At 38.7% G+C, this 23261-nt stretch overlaps 1 protein-coding gene across 4 annotated transcripts in view; it reads right to left on the bottom strand.

Annotated features, from left to right (window-relative positions):
• The window catches only part of LOC122539881 (breast cancer type 1 susceptibility protein homolog), an 85460-nt gene that overhangs the window by 21112 nt on the left and 41087 nt on the right, over nt 1-23261 (bottom strand). For 3 of the 4 annotated variants that reach the window (XM_043675020.2, XM_087977843.1, XM_087977844.1), the window contains exons 10-18: nt 17184-20852; nt 15784-15866; nt 14837-14996; nt 11531-11654; nt 10402-10577; nt 8868-9091; nt 2269-2356; nt 1507-1584; nt 390-430 (exon numbers count right to left, since the gene is read on the bottom strand). In XM_043675020.2, coding sequence (XP_043530955.2) covers nt 390-430; nt 1507-1584; nt 2269-2356; nt 8868-9091; nt 10402-10577; nt 11531-11654; nt 14837-14996; nt 15784-15866; nt 17184-20852 — 4643 coding nt within the window. The remainder of the gene's footprint in view (nt 1-389; nt 431-1506; nt 1585-2268; nt 2357-8867; nt 9092-10401; nt 10578-11530; nt 11655-14836; nt 14997-15783; nt 15867-17183; nt 20853-23261) is intronic. The other variant, XM_043675021.2, reaches the window with a different exon arrangement.

Raw genomic sequence — 23261 nt, forward strand, 5'->3', positions numbered from 1 at the left:
AATACAAATGGGAATAATAAAGGAGGCAGAATGATATAGTTTAAGTTTGTCACAGGGGTGACAAATCCATCCAATTCAAGGTTATTAAAAACATTAAGTAGTGAAGGTATTAACCCACCCTAAATCCTCAAGTTAAATTTTGTTTGAAATTCTGAATTTCCTCAGTAAACAAATACCTTCAGCCAAAAATGAATGTTAATATTCAATATCACTGGACTGGGAATGATCAAAGTTAACACACTAGAAATACCATCAGCTTCAACAAATGTACAATGATATTTGCAAATGTTTTAAACTTTGATGCACTAACTTCCACTTGACCAAAATTATTATAGTTTTTAATCTGGTGATGAAAAAATATTTTCTGTAGAAAAAAAATACAAACATACCTCATCAATCACCATGCCTTTCCTGAAACATTCAATGATCCCTGAAAATAAATTGCGGCAGTAATTTTACAAGCATGATAAAATCTTAGTAAAAATGTTGGTCACGTTAGGCATTTAATGACAATGGCTTTCAATTGGAGAGGCTGCCATGGTTTCACAAAACTGATCTCTAGGTGTTAAGTCTTGGATCAGTGGAAGAAATGTCATTGGTTCACAAAGTCATGGCTTTAACTCATGGTCTCAACTCCAGAGTTAAGCTGATAACCTAAGGTGAAGAGAAAATGAGGTCTGCAGATGCTGGAGATCAGAGATGGAAATGTGTTGCTGGAGAAGCACAGCAGGTCAGGCAGCATCTAGGGAACAGGAGAATCGACGTTTCGGGCATTAGCCCTTCTTCAGGAAAGACTAATGAAGAAGGGCTAATGCCCGAAACGTCGATTCTCCTGTTCCCTAGATGCTGCCTGACCTGCTGCGCTTCTCCAGCAACACATTTCCATCTCTGATAACCTAAGGTGACATACAAATGCAGAGCTAAAGTAATGCTATACTATCAAATACTGCTGTCTTTTAGAAAGGAAGTTAAACTGAAGGATCCTGTACTTTCACAGGTAAACACAAAAGATTCGCTGGAACTATTTGAAGAGCAGGAGTTCAAGCGAGAACCTATCCTTTAAACAAGATCAACAGAACAAGTTAACTGGTCATTTATCTCCTTGCTGCTTGTAGGATATTGTTGTGCAAACATCCTATTATTTTTGAAGAATCATCACTTCTGTATTTAATTAATGAAGTACTTTGGGACTTCAGTGGGTCACTTTCATTTGCACTTATAGAATATAGAATATAGAACAATACAGCACAGAACAGGCCCTTCGGCCCACGATGTTGTGCCGAACATTTGTCCTAGCTTAAGCTTCCATCCATGTACCTATCCAATTGCTGCTTAAAGGTCCCACAGGCAGCGCATTCCATGCCCCCACCACTCTCTGGGTAAAGTCAATTATGAACTTTTAAACTTTCTTTGAATTCAGTCACCTAATTCATGGTAACCGGACCCAGCACACAAATGCAGTTGGTAATCAAATTTATGGCAGAGTTTTTATTAAATTGTGCTTACATTGATAACTGACGACCCATCGCCTCCCTGCTATTCCCATGAAGTACTTCAGTGTTCTCTCACAAACTAGATCTGTATCTAAAATATAAATTAGTAAATAAACATAGAATTAACTTGAGAGTTTGGCTAAGGTAATAAATTAATAGTTTTCAACATAAAACTTCCAGTACATTTGTAGTTGATCTCTCTTATTTATTTTCTTCTTCGTTAGCAGGGTCACAACTTGCACTGAATTGTAACACCTTATATTTCTATTTTAAAATAAGTAACCTTAATCAAGTTGGATCAACTAAATTTATAATCTATCAACAGCCTCAATAAGTTGCTTTTCAATGTTTTGCCATATCAAATTTGGATTTTACTGGGATCCTAATAACACAGTAACTAAACAAACATTAGGAACCTGTTTTTGGTACAAGTGCAACCAAAGTATTGATAGAATTGAGGTGAACACTTCAAAAACTTGATGGGATGCTTTTTCTGAAAAGATTGAATATTATTACTTGGAGAAGGTCATATCCATACAAGAATTTCAATTAAAATAATTATTATATTCAAAGGAAGAGAAGAAACTAGAAAAACATGGGAGTATGGTAACAGGTCAGAGTGGGAGGAGGCATGAAAGAAATATAGAACTGGCATTGACCGTTTGGTGACAAATGGCCCATTTATGTGTTGCAGATTCTAAGTTACCCTACTTCAAAACATTGACCTTCTTGCTGGGATTCAAGAAAATGTCCAGCCAGCAAAATAATACTATACCTGTTTTCATGATGACATGAGTTGTGCTGGACGAAAAAGTACTGTGAAACGCGGCCCCTGTTTTTCTTGCAAACATTTCAACCAACACCTGAAATCAGCAAAAATAAAAAGACCCACTTACATACAAGTAATTTTTGTTAACCATTGACTTAGTTCAGTTCTTGTATAATTAACTTTCTTTCAGTCTCATAACTGTCAAATGGATAATTCCACTGGACATGGAAAGTAATTGGAAGTTATGGACTAGACTAAACCCCTTTCAAATATAACAAGGAGACAGTCTAGACCTAACTTTTACCTTATTTAAAGGCAATGTAAGCTGCTGTGTTCCAGATGTAAATTGATTAGCTACACTGCTCAGCTTTAAGCAGAACACACCTCATTCTTACCCTGTAGTTAAAATACAAACAAAAGAAAGAAGAATCGATATAACTTTAACTCTATTGCACAACAGAACAATATATTATTTGACTGCTAAAGGGCAACTGCTCCAATATAGTAACATCCCATAAATACACCCTTGGCAAAGGCAAATGTAGTAAAATAAACTGTCTCACATGCAACTCTCACAGCAGACAGAACTCCCGCTTTTAGCTGCAATGCAGAGGGCAATAACAGCTTCCACATCCAATCTCAAGAGCCCAGCAATTGCTAAAAGCTAAAACCAAAATTCTGGTACTGTGGGAGCCTGACTCCACCCATTCAGGCTGCTTCTATTGTTCCAAGTTTTAAAAAAAACAAGTCCACAACAAGCTGTTTATTTTATTGGCTTGGAGCAGACTACCCGGTGGCACTGTCTCAGTCCCTCTTAAAAAAATGAAAGGATAAAATACAACTCTTAAAGCCATAGTATCATCACAAGGTTGTTTTCTGAAAAAATGCACATGAACTGTCTGGTCCACATTTATAAAAGCATCAGGCTGGGGCAATAAGATAATCTACTCTATGAAATATCAAAGTTCCAGGATCTTTATTAATGGTGGCTAGGTGATTAGCGCTGCTGCCTTTGGGTGACTGGCTGTGCAAACTCCATACATTCTCCCCGTGACTGTGTGGGTTTCCTCCTGGTGCTTTAGCTTCCTCCCACAGTCCAAAGATATGCCGGTTCTGTGGATTGGCCATGCTACATTGTCCATAGTGTTCAGAGATGTGTAGATTACGTGGATTAGCCATTACATTAGGATCACATGGACAGGGTAAGGGAATGAGTCTGGGTGGGATGTTCTTTGGAGAGTCAGTGTGGACTTATTGGGCCGAATTTCCTGTACCCAGACAGTAGGGATGCTATAAACACACGGGAAATGAGGTCTCTTGGCAAACTGACAGTGAAGAAAGTGCTGAGTCATAAGTCCTGGGGAAGAATCAAAAGAAATTATTTGTGGCAACTGTGGCTTTGTTTTATTTTGGTATGCTGGTAGCAAAAGGTGGCACAGCTTGTAGATAATTGCATCTCATTGTTAACTGGAATACTCTGTCAATGCCATCTCTTTGTCAGCAGCGATATTAGCATACAGAACTGAGTATGCAATGTCATGGATGCTGGGTTTTAATATTTTAGTTCTTTGTGATTACAGCCACATTCAATTGTTGAATATGTCATTCACATAAACATTAGTCCTTTACCTATTTTGGCTTCAGAATTAGTTTCATAGCTTTCACTTCTTTCTTGTCTACAGCAAAGATGTCAGCATTTGTTCAGACATACAAGTATATGATTAACTCATGAGTTAATGAATTCCTATTATAGTTGCCTTCAAGTTCTAGCTTCATGAGCATGCTTGGTATAACAGTACAAATATAGAACTTGACTTCATTTAAGCTATGTGTCCTCAGACTCAGATGTTGTCTTTCACACAAGTTGTTAAACTGAGGCCTTGTGTGCCTTCTCAAGTCAACATAAAAGAACTTCTGAAGTTCACTACAAGAACATGCAATGCAAAGTAACATACTTTTCTGCATAATATTAAATTCCAGTAAGTTATGGGTCATCAAAACAGCTAAACACTTCTCTGGTGTTTGGAGAATGTCATATTCATACAACTACTGGCATGGAAAACATTCTTCGGGGTAGACTTGCTCTGCAAGTAGCTGATGTTTTTCAAATGTGAACTGAATAAAGGCTTTCTTCCAATGTTAAGGAGTGAGATGCTTCTGTAGTGATTGCAGTCTCCTCTCTTGTTTTTGTGTCATGTGATGATTTTGAATCAGACCCAGCTTGTGGAATAAAGCCTACTTTCTAACAGAGAAGGTAAAAGGTCACAAAGGTGTAGTACTAGAGGGGAATTTGTGCTCAAACAGTTTGTCTGATAATCTATCCTTGCCTAGTGTCTGCATGATCAGCAGACTCTGGCCTCTTGAAGTTCATATCAAGGGTTTTTCATTTAACTCATCCATGACAGGAGACAGCACATCAGGATATCTTAATTCACTGGGGCAGACCTCACTAACCATCAACTTTGGGGGAACAACTTTGATGGCTGTAGGACTAAGTGACCTCTTGATCATTTCAACATTGCTCAAGGATTTTCATTATCACAGAGAAATGATTTCTTGACATACGTTGGTCCAATACTTATTTGCACAGCTGTCTTTGTTTGTTGAGGTCCGTAAGAAACTATAGAAGGTTGTGTGCACAGTCCAAACTGTCACAGAAGCCAACCTCACATCCACAGACTCCATTTACACTTCCCATTGCTGTGGAAAGGCTGCCAACATAATCAAAGACCCCTCCAACCTCAGGCAGAAGATGCAGAAGCTTGACACACACACACACAGCTTTTTCCATGCTGTTATTAGTCTGATGAATGGACTCCATAAACTTCAAATAGTTTTGATCTTGTTAATGCTGATCTTGCTTTGCGCACCTCCTGTGCAATTGTAACCTGTATGCCTTATTCTGTTTAAGCACCCTTCGATTTGTATGTCCTTGCTTGCTATGATCTGCCTGTATTGTTCGCAAAACAAAGGTTTCACTGTACTTTGGTACATGTGACTAAAATAAATCAAATCAAATCAGTGAAGCTCCTCACTCTTATCTCCTTTCTCCACAACATCATGTACTGCAGTGAACAACTTGATGGTTCCACTTCTGACAGTTTCAGTGTGAAGATTAGAGTGCAATGGGACAGTGTCTTAGCCCTTCAGCATGCCTGCCAGATATAGAAGGATTCTGCCTGCACAGGTGGCAAGCTGTACAATTTAGGAAGACGGAAAGCTAAGACAAAAAACTTATTCTGACCTGATCAGGAAACACCTTTACACTCACAATACCACAATATCAGCCACATGAAAACTCAACCACTCATGCCCGTAACTTATTCTGTCCAACTGTAAACATCAAAAAAAGAGCTGTGGTCATGGAACGAGATGATATATCACCACCCTGATCACACTAAATAACTGAAAGTGTTTAGCAAATTCTGTTGCTTTGGCTGCAGTGACAATCTGTCCTTTGGAGCAGAACAGTGCATGAACAGAGGCATGCACAATACTAGAGAGAGCAGTTCCATCTTTGAAGATTTCGGAAATGCACAGAAGATAATATCAAACTCACCCTTAGGACCTAGATAATGGTTTGTAAGGCACATGTTTTGGTACCTTGGGTATGGCTGCGAAATATGAATGACTTATTGCCAAAAAGAAAGGAAGTTCAATAATGTCTATCTTCATTGGCTGCAGCACATTATGACTGCATCCTGCCAGGTCAAAATCACGCTCAGGAATAGCCAGCACTCGGAGGCAGTTTCTTGGCTTGGACACCTCTACAGAATGGGAGACTGTCATATACCCAAGGAACCGCTGCATAATGAGGTAACTGGAGCCAGATGAGGAAACACAAAGCTTTACTTCAATAATGCTTGCACAAGTGACTTGGAGACTCTAAAACATCAACTATATCTCAGTCTAATGTCTGTTCTCCTATTAATACAATCTAGATGATAACCAACACCGACACCTCCAAATCATTGTTGATAATTGACACTGTGTCTGTCATTAGTTTTCTTGACAGTAAATTTCTCTTCCTTCAGCAGATATGCTCTCAGGACTGGATTTCTTATGACTAAGTCAACCCTATCTCTGCTGAGATGGTATTTCAATAGTCTAAATTCACAAGTACCAGCTAGATGTCCAGCACACTTTATATGCTGATCAATATTTTTCTCTTACCTTGAATTCTCATATTGAACACATACCATTTTAAAGTAACTTAAGAAGTGAGTTCAAAATGTGTCTCAAGGGGTTTCAAAATTTGTCCAGCCTGAATTTTTTTGTTCTTCAGTGAGATCTAGGATGCAATATAGCTTTTAGCACTCTTTCCCCAGAAATGATCTCAGTATTGTTTCTCTTACTCATTCAGGCTTCCTGAATCACTTTGTTACTATTACATAATTTTGCCATGAAGACTGGGAAAAGTTCCAAATCAATCTCGTATCATCATTCATTCCACAGCATCAAGAACTTGAAAATTCACAATCATTTTCACTCAGCATTTCAAATCTATAGCATTCTATCATAATTCTTTGATATTGTTAAAGAGTCATGGAGATCTACAACACCGAAAAAGGCCATTTGGCCCATAGTGTCTGCACCAATCTATTCTAATCCCACTTTCCAGCATTTGGCCCACAGACTTTGTAATGCTTTGACATCACAACTTCATATCTAAGTACTTAAATGTTACATGGGTTTCTGCCTCTAACACCTTATAGGCAGTGAGTTCAAGATACCTGAAACAAAAATCAAAACTGCTGGAAAATCTCAGCAGGTCTGGCAGCATCTGTGGAGATAAATTAGAGTTAACATTTCGCGTTGAGTGACTCTTCACAGAACATAGAGTTCAAGATGCCCACTACTATCTGGGTCAAAAAGATTTTCCTCACATCTCCTCTCAACATCTGTTTCTCAAAATGGAGAACTGCGACCAGTGGTGTTCCAAGGATCTGTGTTGGGACTACTGTTGTTTGATATCCATAAATTATTAGAAGGAAGATATAGGTGGTCAGATGACACTAAGGTTGGTGGAGTAGCAGATCGTGAAGGGGACTGTAAGAGATTGCAGCAGAATGTAGATAGATTGGAGAGTTGGGCAGAGAAATGGCAGATGGAGTTCAATTTGGGCAAATGCGAGGTGATGCATTTTGGAAGATCCAATTCCTGAGTGAACCATATGGAGTGTAGAACTCAGTTACTAGGGGTCATGAGTTCAAGGTGAGAGGAGAAAGGTTTAAGGGAGATATGCGTGAAAAGTTCTTTATACAGAGGTTGGTGGGTGCCTGGAACGCGTTACCAGTGGAAGTGGTTAGGGTTTAAGATGAATCAAGACAGATACACGAATGGAAAGGCCTTAGGGAAAATCATTGAACAGAAAGATCTGGGTGTTGAGGTCCATTGTATCCTGAAAGTGGCAACACCGGTCAAGAGAGTGGTCAGGAAGGCACGCTTTCCTTCATCAGACGTTTATTGAATACAAGAGTTAGCAGATCATGTTATAGTTATATACGATTTTGGTTCGGCCACGTTTGGAACACTGCATATAGTTCTGGTCGCCACATTACCAAAAGGATGTGGAAGCTTTGGAGAGGGTGCAGAGATAGTTCACCAGGATGTTGCTTGGTATCGAAGGCACTAGCTATGAAGCGAGATTGAGTAGATTAGGATTATTTTCATAAGCAAGACAGAGGTTGAGGGGGGACCTGACTGAGGTCTACAAAACCATGAGGTATAGATAGGGTGGCTAGCAAGAAGCTTTTTCTCCAGAGTGGGGGTTCAGTTACTGGGGGACTCAGTTACTAGGGGGTCATGGGTTCAAGGTGAGAGGGGAAAAGTTTAAGTGAGATATGCGTTAAAAGTTCTTTAGAGGTTGGTGGGTGCCTGGAATGCGTTAACAGCAGAAGTGTTCAGGGTGGGCACAATAACGTCATTTAAGATGAATCTAGACAGATACATGAACGGGCAGGGAGCAGAGGGATATTAGAAAATAGGCGACAGGTTTAGATAGAGGACCTGGATCGGCGCAGGCTTGGAGGGCTGAAGGGCAAATTCCTGTGCTGTAATTTTCTTTGTTCGATCATATCTGAGACAGAAAAATAGTAACATTGGTTGGTGGAGAGCACTACCAGCATGGCCAGTAATTACAGCAGCTTAGGAGATATCAATGCCAAACCCAATAACAACCCACAATTATACCAGGTGTAGCATTTATGGCACAACCTGCCTTTCAAAGATTCATCACTTCAGTAATCAGCAAAGGTGCATATGAAGGCATTCCATCTGGAATGTATTTGTTCGCCGAGCGTCCATCATCTTTTATAGAGAGAAGGGCGCTAGCCAGTGAACTATCTCTGAACTCAATTATTCTAACAGGCAATTCTGCAAACACCAATGCTTAGTTCAGTAATTTCTCATTGTGGGTCAATACACCAGAAATTTTGATCAACAGTCAAAACAATTAATTGGGAGTGTATAAGGGAAAAAACCCCCAAAAATTAATACTTTAAAAAACATGAGCTCTGCTAAATGGTGCTAGATGTTTATATCTGAAGAGAATTGATTGCTCATTTGCTTCCAAAAACATGAAAATCGACACAGCTTCAACTTACATTTTCATTTTTGTTCAGCCCAGAGGCTACTAAGGACATTTTACTTTGAACTGTTACAAGTGAGTTCTTGATGGCGTTTGAAGTTTTATTGAAAACAGGAGATGAAGTTGGTGAAGATGTACTTTGTTCGGAACTTTGCAACGTTGTCTTTCTGTTAGTGTTCTCATTTTCAGGCTGTAATGTACTTGCATTGCCAGCTACATTCTCTGTAGGTTGGCTTTCTTCTATGAGAGACAAAATTGAAAAACTACTTTTTGATGCCAAAACATAATCCCTTTTCCTGCACTAATTTGCAACCAGTCTTTCAGCAGTTCCTCGATATCAAAATTTGAAGAATAAACAAATTAGCCACTTGTCCAATATTACATGTTGTAGAACCTAGACATTAGCAATCTTTGCTAACACAATGACATTTGAAAGATTTTTGCAATTGAAGTCTCTCTTTAAAGGCAAAATGAAAGGGTCATTGGACCAATTCTTTAAGACTGCTTGATAGATAGCAAGTCTGGGTGCTTTGATTGCTGAAGTGGCCCAGACTGATTTGTTGGTAAAGAGGTGCAAAGTACTGGAGATAATGGCAGCAGTATGTGCACTAGCAGTTGTTAGACTGAGTCTCCAACATTCGAGAAGTGTTGAAAACATCAGATTATCAACCAGTGTGCTTTAAACGCTCCAGGATAGAAGAGATTTGGACGCATAAGGATAACAATCGGTATTTACAGCTGGTTTCAAGGTCCAGAGGATTGATGTTACCATAGAAATGGGCTTTCAGAATGTGGAAAGGTTTTTAAGAGATCCCTGCAAACTTAGACCTAATTAGTCTGTCTGCCAGAATGTGGGTCAGGAAGAAATATAGGCAAGATGGTTCACCACGCAGGAAACCAGGTACATGATTCACTGTTCCTCATCCCTTGGGGATGCTTACACCTGTAGCAGTGGGAAATGTCACTAAAATATTTGCAAACCACAGTAACAGCACATTCAAATATTCGAACAGTTTCCTCAGGAAATTCTGCAGTTCTAGCTTTTGATCACTGTCTTGTAAAACTCTTCCAGTGATGTTGCACACTGTTTTTTTGCTACAGTAGGTCACCTCAGTGTAAATAGTCCACATTGGACCCCGGTTAAAAAAAAAAGGTAGAAAAAAAGAAAGTGTCATTCTAGGTTAACCACTGGAAAATTGAGAATAAATTATCCATTCTTCTTTTGTTCAACCTCCACATGTAAACAAGAGGGAATAACCAAATTCCTGCAAAATCATTAACTGTTACAAACTCAGCTGGGTGGAACTCTTCAGGACAAACACACTTAAGAATCAGGTGCATTATATCAAGACAATAACACTAAGCTTGCAGACTATGGCACGTTAGTTTTCTCCATTCTAAGGCAGATCTTTGTGCATTACACGAATTGTGTTAAATTTCTGCAGTACTTTTAAAGCAGAGAAAACATATTGATAGGGTCCCACCACCAAACTCTAATGCAAACACTTGTGGATATTTTGACTGTTTGCTTTCCTTGACATGAGAAATACCTTCGCAATTTGGGTTTACGTGCATCTTTGTCTTCTCTTTCTTCTGTGCTGCATTTGGAGAATCGATCATTTCATCTTTAGATCCAGCTTTAGCTTGGAATTGGTTCAGCAAGTCATTCACTGCCTGAAGTTTCTCTGGTATTTGTTTAAATTCCAAACCCCCAAGCAACTTTGGGCTGGCAAAGAACAGAAGCAGCAATTTAAAATCATCTTGTTATAAGCACAACAATCGTCAATACAATTTACAATTCCTCAGATACAGAAGTACATCACATCCATGCAGCTGAGTCAGATTTTAATTAGCAGAGATCTGTGACAGCAAACTCAACACTTATAACAAGATTCAGAAACAACCTTGAACTGAAAAACATTCAATCGTCATTAAAAGAAATATCACATGCAGCTTTTCTGGCTAAAAAAAATGAGGGAGAAACCAAAGGATCCCAACACTCTCCAAGTTTTTCACACCTTTACAAAGAAAACAGTAACATTATATACTTTAAAATATGCTGAGAAATTATAGATTATCATGAAATATATGAAATCTGTAGTACTGAACTTTTGAGTTATTGGTTTTTCAAAATAGTCATCATTTGTGTCATTCTATAACTCTATTTTTGTTGTACGAGCATTTTGTTTAGGTTAAAATCTGCAGTTCAAAAGATACGAAGAACTGTTATGAAGATTATTGAAGGTTTATCAAGCTTGTAGAGTTTGTTTACGTTCAGCCTGGTCCCGAAAGCTGTTTCTGACCTTTTGCCACAGTTCTATTTAACTTGCTGATCGAAAATTTGAGAGTTGGCCATTTTTTCCAATCATACAATGTTAAATGTTCCCCACAATACCACAGGACAACTTCACACACTTGGGCAGAAAGGTGATAAGTAATACTCATACAACCCAAAAAAGAATGTGGCCATCACCTTCAGATGGTGACCAGCTTGTTGCTAAACTGAACTTTTAAAAAAAACAGCAATAATTTAGGTTGTCCAGTCTGAGGGGAGAAACAAGAACAAGGGTTCACACTGTAAACATATTCAGAGTCTGCATGTTGTACTTTTAGTCAGGAAATGTATGCAGATTTAAAACAAGCATATCATCATTTGGATTTGTAAAAGTAATATTTTACCATTCAGACTCCTCTTTGTCCTCATGCATAAAGGTTACACTTGTATTTAGGGCTTCAGCAACTGGAAGACATGTTGATCTGCTTTGCAAGTTTTCTGTGTGCCCCTGATGAAAGCCAGCACTCACTGTTAACATAGAGAAGGGGTTTTTAAATTATATTTATTTATTCTTACACAAAATTACAACATTGAAGCAACCTATGTAACTCAGCCAGTTTGTGTCCAGATATGTAAAGTTTTAAACAAATGCCAGAATTTCATTTATGCTTCTGAAGTTCCACCCAGGACCAATTATGCTCCACTGTAAGGATTATAAAGAATCAATCAGCATAAATAATTCAAAACTCCACCCAGTAGATTATGATGGTTTGACTAACTGATCAACATTAACCTGTTGCTACCTGTAATATCTAAGAATTTGCAGCCTCCACCATCAGATTAAGTACTTTAACTCCTCAATATTTTCCAATGAAGATGTTTCATTGTCCTCGACCAAGGTGAATGGTTCAAGAGCCACGTAAAAACCCATCAAGGGAGAAAACAAAGTTATAAGAGGGTCTGAATTCTCCAAGAAAGGTACACAGCTCTCACTATGAAAGTGCAAGAAGCCAACAACTTACAGAAAGTCATTTACCACAGTGAAGTAGTGTCTCGTTATACATAAACACTGAAAATCAATGGAAAAATATAACCTTCAAAATTAAGTAAGAAATTCAGAATTCAAGGAGAGGACAGGGAAAGGATGGAAGTAGTGGTGGAAGCATTGAGTAAACCCAGAATCACAGTCTGAATAACCCATGTATTGTAAAGTAGCTTTGATTTACAGTATGCTGAATTGTTCCTGATTTTTCACTGGGGAAATATTTCGGGTCTTAAGTTTAAAGTGATGGGCTGTAACCAGAAACCCTTGATTTTCAAAACTCTGGATGAAAACACAAATCATGTGTCATATCACAGATGTAACCAGTACAAGACTGCATTACTTTTACAGTCTTGCGGTAATAACTTGAAGTAAAAACTGTCAGTTGTGAAATGCCTTTGCAGTTAAGAACTCGAGACTGTGATGGAATAGCATTTTGCAAACAGTTTAAGATCTCGTGTTAAACAGTCGTATATGTTTTTGATAAAAACAAATGGAATTCTTATGGACTGCACATATGTAGTCACCCACTTGATTGTAAGTAGTGAAGTCAAAAGTCACATCCAATATCACAAGTTTGGTTGCTAGTATGTGCATGCAATAGTTTCACTAACGCCAGATGGAATTCAATTGAAACTTGTAAAATGTCAATACCATCATTTGTTTGGTTTCTGCAGTAAATTTACAACAAAAACTAGAGAACCTTTTAACAACAGAAAGGCGCTAACGCAGATTAACTTCTCAACTTAATAAAAGTCAGAACAGACTGCAAAAATCGAAATGTGATTTTTTTTTAGGAAAAATGCGCATGAAAATCACCATTTAAAAACAAAGTGCAGATGTGAAATGATTGCAGATGTGATTTTCAGAACATACTGAACTGAGCTGATTCAATCTTCCAACTGCGATTAAAGAAATCTCAGTGCTCCAAAAATTAAACAAGTCATTAAGGGTACTTGCTTCTGATCAATGTCATGCACCCCTGCTTTAATTCAGATAGTGCTCCCTCAGGCAAGGACAGGAAATGCTTAGATGGGATGCCCCAGGAATTCAATGCATGTAAAGATTCAGTGAGAAATTTGCACACAAATAACATTTAGCTACAGAACCACATTCTGCAAGCACTTAGCATCCTAAGTAAAAAGAACAGAAGAGGAAAAAAAACAGACAAAGTATATTCAAAGCAATAATAGATTAGCTTTTGGTGCTCTCAATATAAATCAATGCAAGCTCTATCGCAGCGTAGGTCAGTAAAAGGGTGTTTGGGGCAAGCAATTTAATCCCATTTCGTTATAAACACTCTTCTGAAAATTCTCTCTCATGTGAATAATATCGCTGTTGAAGTGAGATTTAATTTCAAAGTTATTTCCTTAAACTTATTCCAAATAATGTGCATGTTAAATCTTTCCAGGAATTCCATACTAAAAGAAAATAGTGAGCTTTAAAATTAGATTAGAATCTTCAGTATTAAAACGAGATGAGGTCAGAGCAATTTAATTTTTAAACTGGCTGGTTCTATTCTGGGTTCGGGTTCTGCAGAGTCAGCAACAGTTCTTATTGGAACGAGTGGAAACTGACGGTGAAAAGTTGCAGCTTATCTAAAGGGTAGTTTGACTAAATTTTAATTATAGGTTTTAATTACAGGTTTAAATTGTATTCTAATGGTGAAAGATTGTAATTAAACCAGTTTGCAAATTTAACAAAATGATGCTTCATTGTATCCTGCTCTCTCTTCTACCATCACACACATGACTGCTCCTGTTCTGAAGCAATTATGCAACTGTTGGGAAAAAAAAACAGACTGCAAATTCATATCATGTATGAACTATGATATGATTGATTGGAAACTAACATAGTTGGCCAATCAGTCTTGAAAAGTTAGATTTCAAATTAAACACTAACCAACATGTAATATGAACAAAGTTTAATTCACGTCACACAAGCTTCCCATCTTCTGTAAGAAAAGTGTTTCCAAAATTGCTTTGTCATGTAATAACTTCCAGGTGCTTCCCTCATCTTGAGTCATTTACAAATTCACTACTTCTGACGATTATTCTCCCATGTCTCCATTCCAGTGAAATCCTTAAATGACTGCGGAAATCTCTCTCCCTGGCATCTAGCTCTCGCAGTTCACAAAGTTCATCAGCCTCTTTTCTTTGCTGACCATATCAAAATTGCTGTTGATCATATAATTTGATTTGCAGGGAAGCTTTGAATTGGATCTCAAAAACTGGATTTCCTCTACATCTTTCCCCATGACAACATGAATCACATGGATGTCACATCCAAACAGAAATGTCAGAGCGCTCAATTCTCTTATCATCTTGGAATTAAATGGACATCTTAAAGCACAATTGTTTACAATGTGATATTCTAAATATTAACTCTGCTCATGTTTCGCTCTAAGATATTGCAAAATCACCTAGATTTACTGTTAGATAGACAATGGAACAGGCCACATCACCTCTTCTGACTTGCCTTAAAAGGCACAGCTCCAAAAGATTTTGCAAACCTAATTTACAACAATCCAATTAAAGTAGTGCATTTTCCTCTGTTAATATTCATGCTAAGAGTCAGAGAAAGTATTTGCACAAAAACAATGGAATAAATCTCACCTCCAGATTTTGTAACTTCATGAACTTTACTTTTTGAAAAACAAATGAACTACCTGCATTCCCATCGTGTTCAGTTAACTCTGGGCAGCCTTCTAAGTGGTTCATTGACAGCATGTGCTCAGAGTCTTGGCTTCCACGTTCATCCAGGACTGCCTCAAGCACAGCCATTTCACGTTCAAGTTTCTTGATGTTATCTTGTATTGCACGTCTTTGCTTGGAATGTAAAACAAGAAGTCTCCAGTTGAAATAAAACTTGTTTAAAAAAATAACAATGTTACTTAAATGTAGCTTGTTATTTTCAAAATATTTTAAACAACTCAACTTCGACTCAATTATAATGGTAAAAGACACTTAGTTCTGATCTTTATAGCTCCAAATTTATATGGAGGATTTTTAATCATAATGCAAGACTGATGACAGACCTCATTAAAAAAGTGTTTTTTGCCTAAAAATCAACTAATTTCTTTTAAGTACTGGATTTAGATGATAAACGCATACTACAAGCTAAGACTACTTGCTGCACCAAACCCACTTTCAACTGACGAGGCAAAAATTACACCATTATGATTTTGACCCTACTTAATGTCACAAGGGAGGCTGATAACTGCAGACAAAATTTGAAAGATAGGGCTCTGAGAAATCTGGAGCTAACCCTTATGGTAACTGAGCAATTACGCTTGGACATTGATTTATGTGATGCCAGTTAACCCTGACCAGTACATTGCTGGTCCAAAGTGGCACAGTAACCATCATATTCTAAAATATTATTAAATCATCTTATTTCAATTTTGTTGTTACCCAACAATTTAAAAATGTAGGAGGAACATGACAGTTTTCAAATAATAGGTCAATTCTACAGATCAGTCTTGTGGGAAAATATTACCACAAATCTCAACTCTTGTACTTTGTAAAAAAAAAAATTAATTGTCTGCAATAAGATTTTTCTCATGGCACATTTCAACCTTTTATTTTGATATCAATTTATAACATTATATTTTACCTGTGTGGTTAGAATCTCACTCTCTGGAGAGGAGTCATCTGTATGGCTGGCTTCACTACCATTACCAGGTATGTTCTGACCTTCTGTTGGCAAACATTGTTGAGAAACCAAGATTATTACAATCTGCGCCTTCATGCTAAAGCTTAGGTGTGGAAAAGGAGATCAATTAATCAAATACCCCCTTCCTGAGCAATGGTTTCCAAGTGTTTCAACTCAGATCCCAAAATCAAATCTAATGCTCCAATGTTTTAACTGAAGCAAAGCATCACAGACTGCATTCTTCACCACCACCCTTCAGCCCCATTTTCAACCCAAAATAAGTATTCTTCAGCACTTCCGGTTATGTAATACATGGGATATGATATAAACAATTAATAGCAATTTGCCTTACAAAGTTGACCAGTTCTTTGAATTCTCCCCCTCTTAAGTTTATTGAAATTTATTTTGAACACTGATCTGTATTCACCTTAAGAGATACACTATTCCAAACTCTAGCGTTACCTCTGATCCTCTTTGGATCATCCCCAGTAATTGTCCTACTTTTATTTCCACTTCCAGAACTATCAGCTCTTTCAAGTCCTATTAGGAGATCTAGGAACCTGTTCTACTCACAATCCTGCTCGTCCAGGTCGATCAACTAATTTGATAGTTACACCCAAATTTTCCTTATCGCAAAGGCAAAAAAGTATCAGATAATGAATGCAGAAATCAAATGAACAGTAAAAATACTGGAACTTCAGTGCCATTAACAATTAAACTATAAAATGCAGAAATTAAGACTACTGCTAAACCTGTAACACATCTTGGACATAGTCAAATGCAAATTCCTGCACACATATAGCCCCCTACTAACAAACAACTAGAACATACCACAATGAAAAATTGACTTGTTAATATGAAGTGGTGCTGCTTGCAGTGTCAGGGCACACCAGATTTGGAACATAATATTTCTGGTCGTCTTAAATGCTCTTTTTTAAAAAGAGCACAATGACCACAATTGACCTTGAAATATTATTCTGATTAAAATGATAATGATTCAGTTTATGTTTCTTTGCCAAAGTATTTTTGGGCATTTACATTTTCTTGTTCACTAGAAACCATGGTCTTAAAATTGGTTCGAATTTCCTAGTCAATTAGTAAACCAACAGAATTTAAAATCAGAACACCAATAGCAATAGGCTGTTGAACCCCTTGAGCCTGCTCTGCCATTCAATAGCATCATGGACTAACCCAACATTCCTCACATGTACTTTCCTACCTTTTCCCAATGACCCTGGACTCGCCTACTGATAAGGAATCTATCTGTCTCAATCTTAAACTTTGTCCCATGTTGAAACATTAAATTGCAGTCATTTTGTGGATCAACTCACATTAAAACAAAAACGTTTTCCCAAAATTACCATTAATTTCCATACCCAAACACGGTGGCTGCAGACATGGAGCTCCCACTGTTTCTTCAACTGTGCTGTAATGTTTCTCTTCTCGATTTTCCAATTCAGCAGCACTTAAAGCATTTATTTGTTTCAGAGTCTGACTGCTCATTTTTGGTTGGGGACTGGCATCAAGGGATGAACCATCAGACTGAGAAGAGAACAGATCAGGAGACTCTCCAGATTCTTGGCTTGGGGAAAGGCATTCATTTTTGAGACAGCCTTCGCTACCTACATTTTCTTGCAATTTATTTGCTTCAGTATAATCAGTTTTTTTAACTTCTGTGCTGCTGTTGGGCAATGAAAAGGCTTGCACGAGTGAGTCTTTTAAAGACAGACATCCTGTAACTGAGGGGCTTTCTGACGCAGTTGGAGCATTTGATCGCGATCTGTTCAATCCAAAGATCTGAAAACACGGCAGTTCTTCATCACTCGTTTCAGATTCGGAAGTCGATAGTTTAACTGGTCGCTTCCTCCGGCCTCGAAGTTGATCTTGTGTTGAGCTCCTCTCATTCGGTTTCTCTTTTGCAACTTCATGCTGTCTCAGTTGTTCTTCACGCTCTCTCAACTCATAATTACTTTGCATTTCATCCAGTTCATCCACACTTTTTGTACTGATGTTATTTCGGCTTCCTTTAGCACCGTCCAGCAGCCCATCAGGAGTTATGGAAGATATCTGTGAATTCTGTGGACATTTGTTCTCACTAGTTTTATTTTTGACAGGTGTGCTTTGTTCCGCGTTCATAAATGTTGGCAGAGAGTGGCATCTTGCAACATCAGTCGAGTTATCCAACTTGTTTTCTGTGGTGTTTTTGACAGCTAAGGGACCATTGTGAAGTATGTTTCTAGTTTTATAAAATTCTCTCTCTTTTGACAATTTTTCCAAAGTATTTTCTTGACAATTATCTTTTTCACTTGCTTCTTGCCCAAGCAGATCTCTTGCTGAAAACAATAATTCAGACTCCGGTTGGGCACTGGATTTAAGTCTAGTGCTTAAGACATTGTGCTGAGCCTCCTGGCTGACAGCTACTTCTAGGCCTCTGTTTTTGACTTGTATTGTGGTTTTTATACACCATGAATTGTCTTTTGCATTGCTATTGAAGTGCTCATTAGCTTTGGCCTCGCTTGATCTATCAGAATCAACTATTTCTTTCTCTGTAGTAACTGGTGAGCTACTACAATTTGATCCTTTTCGTCTGAGTAACCTGGTGTTCCTTTTTCCCTTCAATCTGCTCCTTGATGGAGGCACCACCTCCTGGACATACTGTGGAAGTACAGGCGAAAGAGGCAATCCAACATTTGACGCAGTTGGAGGCACAATTTCTACAGAATTGCAATTCTCCCGATTCGATAGTTGCTGTACGTTGTCTAACTCAGATGTGCAAGGTTCACTTTTATCATCATTGGCAATCTTAGCATCTCGAATCGGAGAGTCAATTTTATCCGAATTAACTTTCCCCAGTTCCGGAGGTGCATCACTTCCATCAGTGTCTCTGATTACTGTACCTTCTGTATTGATCTCCTCCGAATTAGAAGCTGCTATATTATCAAGACTCTTGGTATCTGGAGCTGTTGCACATGCATTTTGTGCAGCCTGATACTCTGTGGCTGGCATAAGAATGAATGATCTTCGTTTTGATAACCTGAAAGACTTTAGAAGTAGTTCAGTGTCTACTTCACTGTCTTCATTTGTCTCTTTTGAACTTGTCTGTTGTTTGATAGAAACATCTTCTCTGCTGTCTGCTTTACCAATTATAGTTCCTACTCTGGAATGACTTCCACATGGAGTCACTTCACCTTTACCCACATAACTGCAATGTAATTGTGGGTCACTAGGTTTTTCCCCATGAACTGGTTGAGGGGCAAGTAGTAACAAGCTGGCTTCTGAACTTGAACCCTTTGAGTGTCTGTCAGATACTGCAATGAATGAGGAATGATCAGAACATAATGGATGTTCAGCTGACACTGCAGCATCCTCAGTTTCTGCTGCTTTGTGGCAGTCCTTTAATTGTTGATGGACAGCACTGCCTTCAAACTCTTGTACAACAGATTTTGCAAGTGATCCATGAGAAGCTCCATACTCTTGCTGTGAATTGTCAGCATCTGGTACATGGTCCTTACAAGCTTGAACTATAATATCCTGATTTGATAAATTCTCACTTTCTGCACACACCATTCCAACATCAGTATTTTTCTCACTAGGCTCTGCAAAAGGGGCACAGCTTGTACAAGGTGAGAGGATTGAATGCGACCTGGTCAATTTAGATTTCTTCCCTTTGTTTTTGTCTTGCATGATCAACTCTTCATCCAGTAATTTCAATCTGTTGCTTCTTCTAGTAATCCTGGTTTCTAGTTCAACCTTCACTTCTTCACTGCTTGGGAAACTATCAATCTTGTTCTCATTCAAAACAATTGGGTCGCTTCTCGGACTTCTGTCAGTTCTTACAATGTGATTAACCAGCTGCAAAGGTTTAGTTCTTTTTTTAGTCTGATTTATTGATGACTTTTTTCCTTTTCTCCCCAAACTTTTGTTCAATTTTTTCTTGCTCTCACCATCTGTCTTACATAACTCCAACTTGAGCTGCTGCACATTTTGCTCAGCATCTTCCACTACTACATCATTACTAATTGCGACCTTGGGTGGTGTAGTAATAACTAGTTTGTCAATTTGTTTGATATTAGATGACTCATCTAATATTTCTTTACTTGCCTCAGTTTCGATGTCCTTAGATTCAGGGACATTCTCTTTGGGGTCAATTTCATTACTTGCATTCTGAACATCACTATCATGGTTATTTTCATCATTTACAGCCCTCTTTATAAAGTCTTCAGGGTTTAGTCTATTGCTTTTTCTTTTTGTTTTTTGAGTTTTATTGCAACCGATAAAGACACCTTCTCTGTGAGGAGTTAAATCATCATTCTTACTGTCAGAATTAAAACTCCAGTTGACTGGAACACTTTTTCGCTTGTCTCTTTTATAGGTTTTCACAAAGACTTTGTTTTTAACATCAGTTGGAACTGTTTTTGGCATTCGTGTGTGTTTGAAAGAGGAAAGATGATCATTTTTAACATTTTCAGTATCTTCTGCACTGGAAGTTCCTTCCTCAGATGCAGGACTCACTCTTTCTGCTAAGGAATCTGACTCAACGTTCTGGTCACATGGATTAGATTCGACAGCAAGAGTTGCCACCTCATCAACATTAATGGTGGATAACCATTCACTGACTTTCATGATTCTCTGGCTTTTCCTCCTGGATGCCTCTGGAACTGATGAATTCTTAGACTGAGTTACACTTGTCTGAAAATCAGTTTCATCTTTAACCATTTGGTTTGAAACTTTCTGATTCAACTTTTCATTACTGTCCAACAGATCAGCATCTTTCTCGAGCACACTTTTTTCTGACAAAGGCATTGTTCTGTCAGTGAAAAGTTTGTTCCCAGCAGGGCAATTTTGTTTATTTACCCATTCTGCAGCAAGTTGTAAGGAGTTCTCAACTGCAATGACTTTGCCAGGTGCCTCTGGGCTACAGAAGTTACTTACAGATTTTTCCTCAGTCATTTGCTTTTGCTCTGTTTCTGATTCAGCTGCACAGGAATAATCACCTGCATCTGTATTTTCAGTATTCTCTGACACATCATCTACAAATTAAACACATTTTCAGACTTGGAATTAGTTTTGCTTGAAAATTAATTTTTGATCTCTTATTTTGCTTGTGAAGATGTTTTTATGAAGCTTTAAAGTTGAATTTAAATCCAAAACCTTTGATAGCAACTTTCTCTCCCAATGAGGAATAACTTTGAAGAAATTTGTAATTGAAAATTTGGTGAAAATTATGTTAAATTACAGATAGTAGGGCAAACAAAAAGATCACTGCCATATGATCACAAAGTAATAGCTTCATGTCAGATTCTTTTCCCCCTGAAATTGCAAACAAATTGATGTACAAAGCCAGCAATTAACAATTTATTATGAATATCGAATATCATCCCTAGATCAAATAGTCATATTAGTGAATGAATTCCTGCTTCTTATATTGAACCACTTGGGGGGGCAAGAACCAGCCTGATAACATCTCCAAGAATGGGAACACTGCTTTTTGCCCTAAATCATCCATTTTTAACAAAATGTAAATGCATCAGTCAGATCCATCTTCAAATTTAACTGAGGGAAATTTTAACTTTCACAAAACTCCACTAAAAGTCGATATTCTCTAAAAATGAGATGATAAAATTTGGTGTATTGAAAGCTAACCCCTCGCCTGAAGATAGTGTAGCAAATAGATAAAACAGAGGGAAATATATGATATTAATCAAAATGGCCAAAAGATGTCAGCAAAATATTGATGTTTAAATCATTATTTAAAATTTAATTTCGCTCATCTCACGGTCAATCTGTCAACTGTGCCAACTCCTATGGTTTCCCTCAATTTGAACAGTCAGCAATGTTTCTGTTACTTCCTCCTGTTACTCAGTACTATCAATAAATTTATTCTCAAATTCCCAAGCATTTGCCCTGTTGACCTGCTCAACTAATTCTTCAACCCAGCCTTTAATTCCCTTGTTCCAAACATTGTTCCATATTCTGTGCTGTAGGAGAAAGAGAGACGACTGCACATGCTGGAGATCAGAGTGAAAAAGTGTAGCCCTGGAAAAGCACAGCAGGTCAGGCAACATCAGAGTAGCAAGAGAATTGATGTTTTAGGCATAAGCCCTTCATTGGGAATGTGGGGTGGGTGGGGGGAAAATGTTGAGACAGAAATAAGTGGATGGGGGTGGGATAGCTGGGAAGTCATTGATGCAGGTGGGGGGTGATGTTGATAGGTTGGAGCGGATAGGTGTGAAGGAAAATGAGCAGATAGGACATTTCAAGAGGGTGGTGCCGAGTTGGAGGGTTGGATCTGGGATGAAGTGAGGGGAGGGGAGATGAGGAAACTGGTGAAGTCAAACATTGATGCCATGTGGCTGGAGAGCCCCATGGGGGAAGATGAGACATTCTTCCTCCAGGCGTCAAGTGGCTTAGATTTGGTAGTGGATGTAGCCCAAGTTTTGCATGTCCTTGGCAGAGTGGGAGGGCGAATTGAAGTGATCGACCACTGGCCGGAGGGGTTGTTTGGTGCATGTGTCGCAGAGATGTTCCCTGAAACCTTCACCGAGTTGGCGTCCTGTCTCCCCAATGTACAGGAGACCACATTGAGAGCAATGGACACAGATGAGGTGTTTGGATGTGCAGAAAAATCTCTGCTGGAGGAGGAAGGATCTTTTAGGGCCTCGGACGAGGGTGAGGCTCAGGCTTTACACCCCTTGCTGTGGCAACAGAAGTTGTGGGGAGAGGGGGGTAGGTTGATGGAGGGGTGTGCATCTATTAAGGGAGTGGCGGAGGGAATGGTCTCTGCGGAATGCTGATAGGGGTGGGGAGTAAGTATATCTCTGGTGGCGGGCTCAGACTGTAGTTAGCGGAAATGGGGGAGGATAACGTGCTGCATCCAGAAATTAGTGGGCTGGAAGGTGAGGACTAGGGAGAATTCTATCTTTATTGCGATTGGAAGGGTAGGATTCAAGGGCAGATATGTAGGTAGTGGAGATGGGCTGGAAGGCATTGTTGATTACGTGGAATAGGAAAATTGCATTCCTTGAAGTAGGAGGCCATCTGGCATGTCTATGAGCGGAATTGCTCCTCCTGGGAGCAGATATGGCAGAGGCAGAGGAATTGGGAGTAAGGGATAGCGCTTTTTCAGGAGTGGGGGTGGGAGGAGGTGTCATCCAGGTAACTGTGGGAGTCTGCGAGTTTGAAGTAGATGCCTGTGTGGAGTCGGTTGCCGGAAATGGTGAGCCCATTTTTGTTCCTTCAGGTTGAAATGTTGCACTGGAGCATATCTGCCATACACCAGGGAGAGTCATTCCTTTAATTGCCGAATTGGCTTACCTCTGTTAATTATTACTGTGTCTCATTGGGTTTCAGAAGAATGACTGCCTGCTGCATACTTGTCAATATTTCTACACTAACTTTGCACAGGCACCACTCTATTCCGATTCAAAATGGTCATCAGG

The sequence above is a fragment of the Chiloscyllium plagiosum genome, unplaced genomic scaffold (assembly GCF_037043375.1).
Source record: "Chiloscyllium plagiosum isolate Xiang-an unplaced genomic scaffold, Cpla_swu_hap1 HiC_scaffold_32, whole genome shotgun sequence".
In the NCBI taxonomy this organism is placed as follows: Eukaryota; Metazoa; Chordata; class Chondrichthyes; order Orectolobiformes; family Hemiscylliidae; genus Chiloscyllium; species Chiloscyllium plagiosum.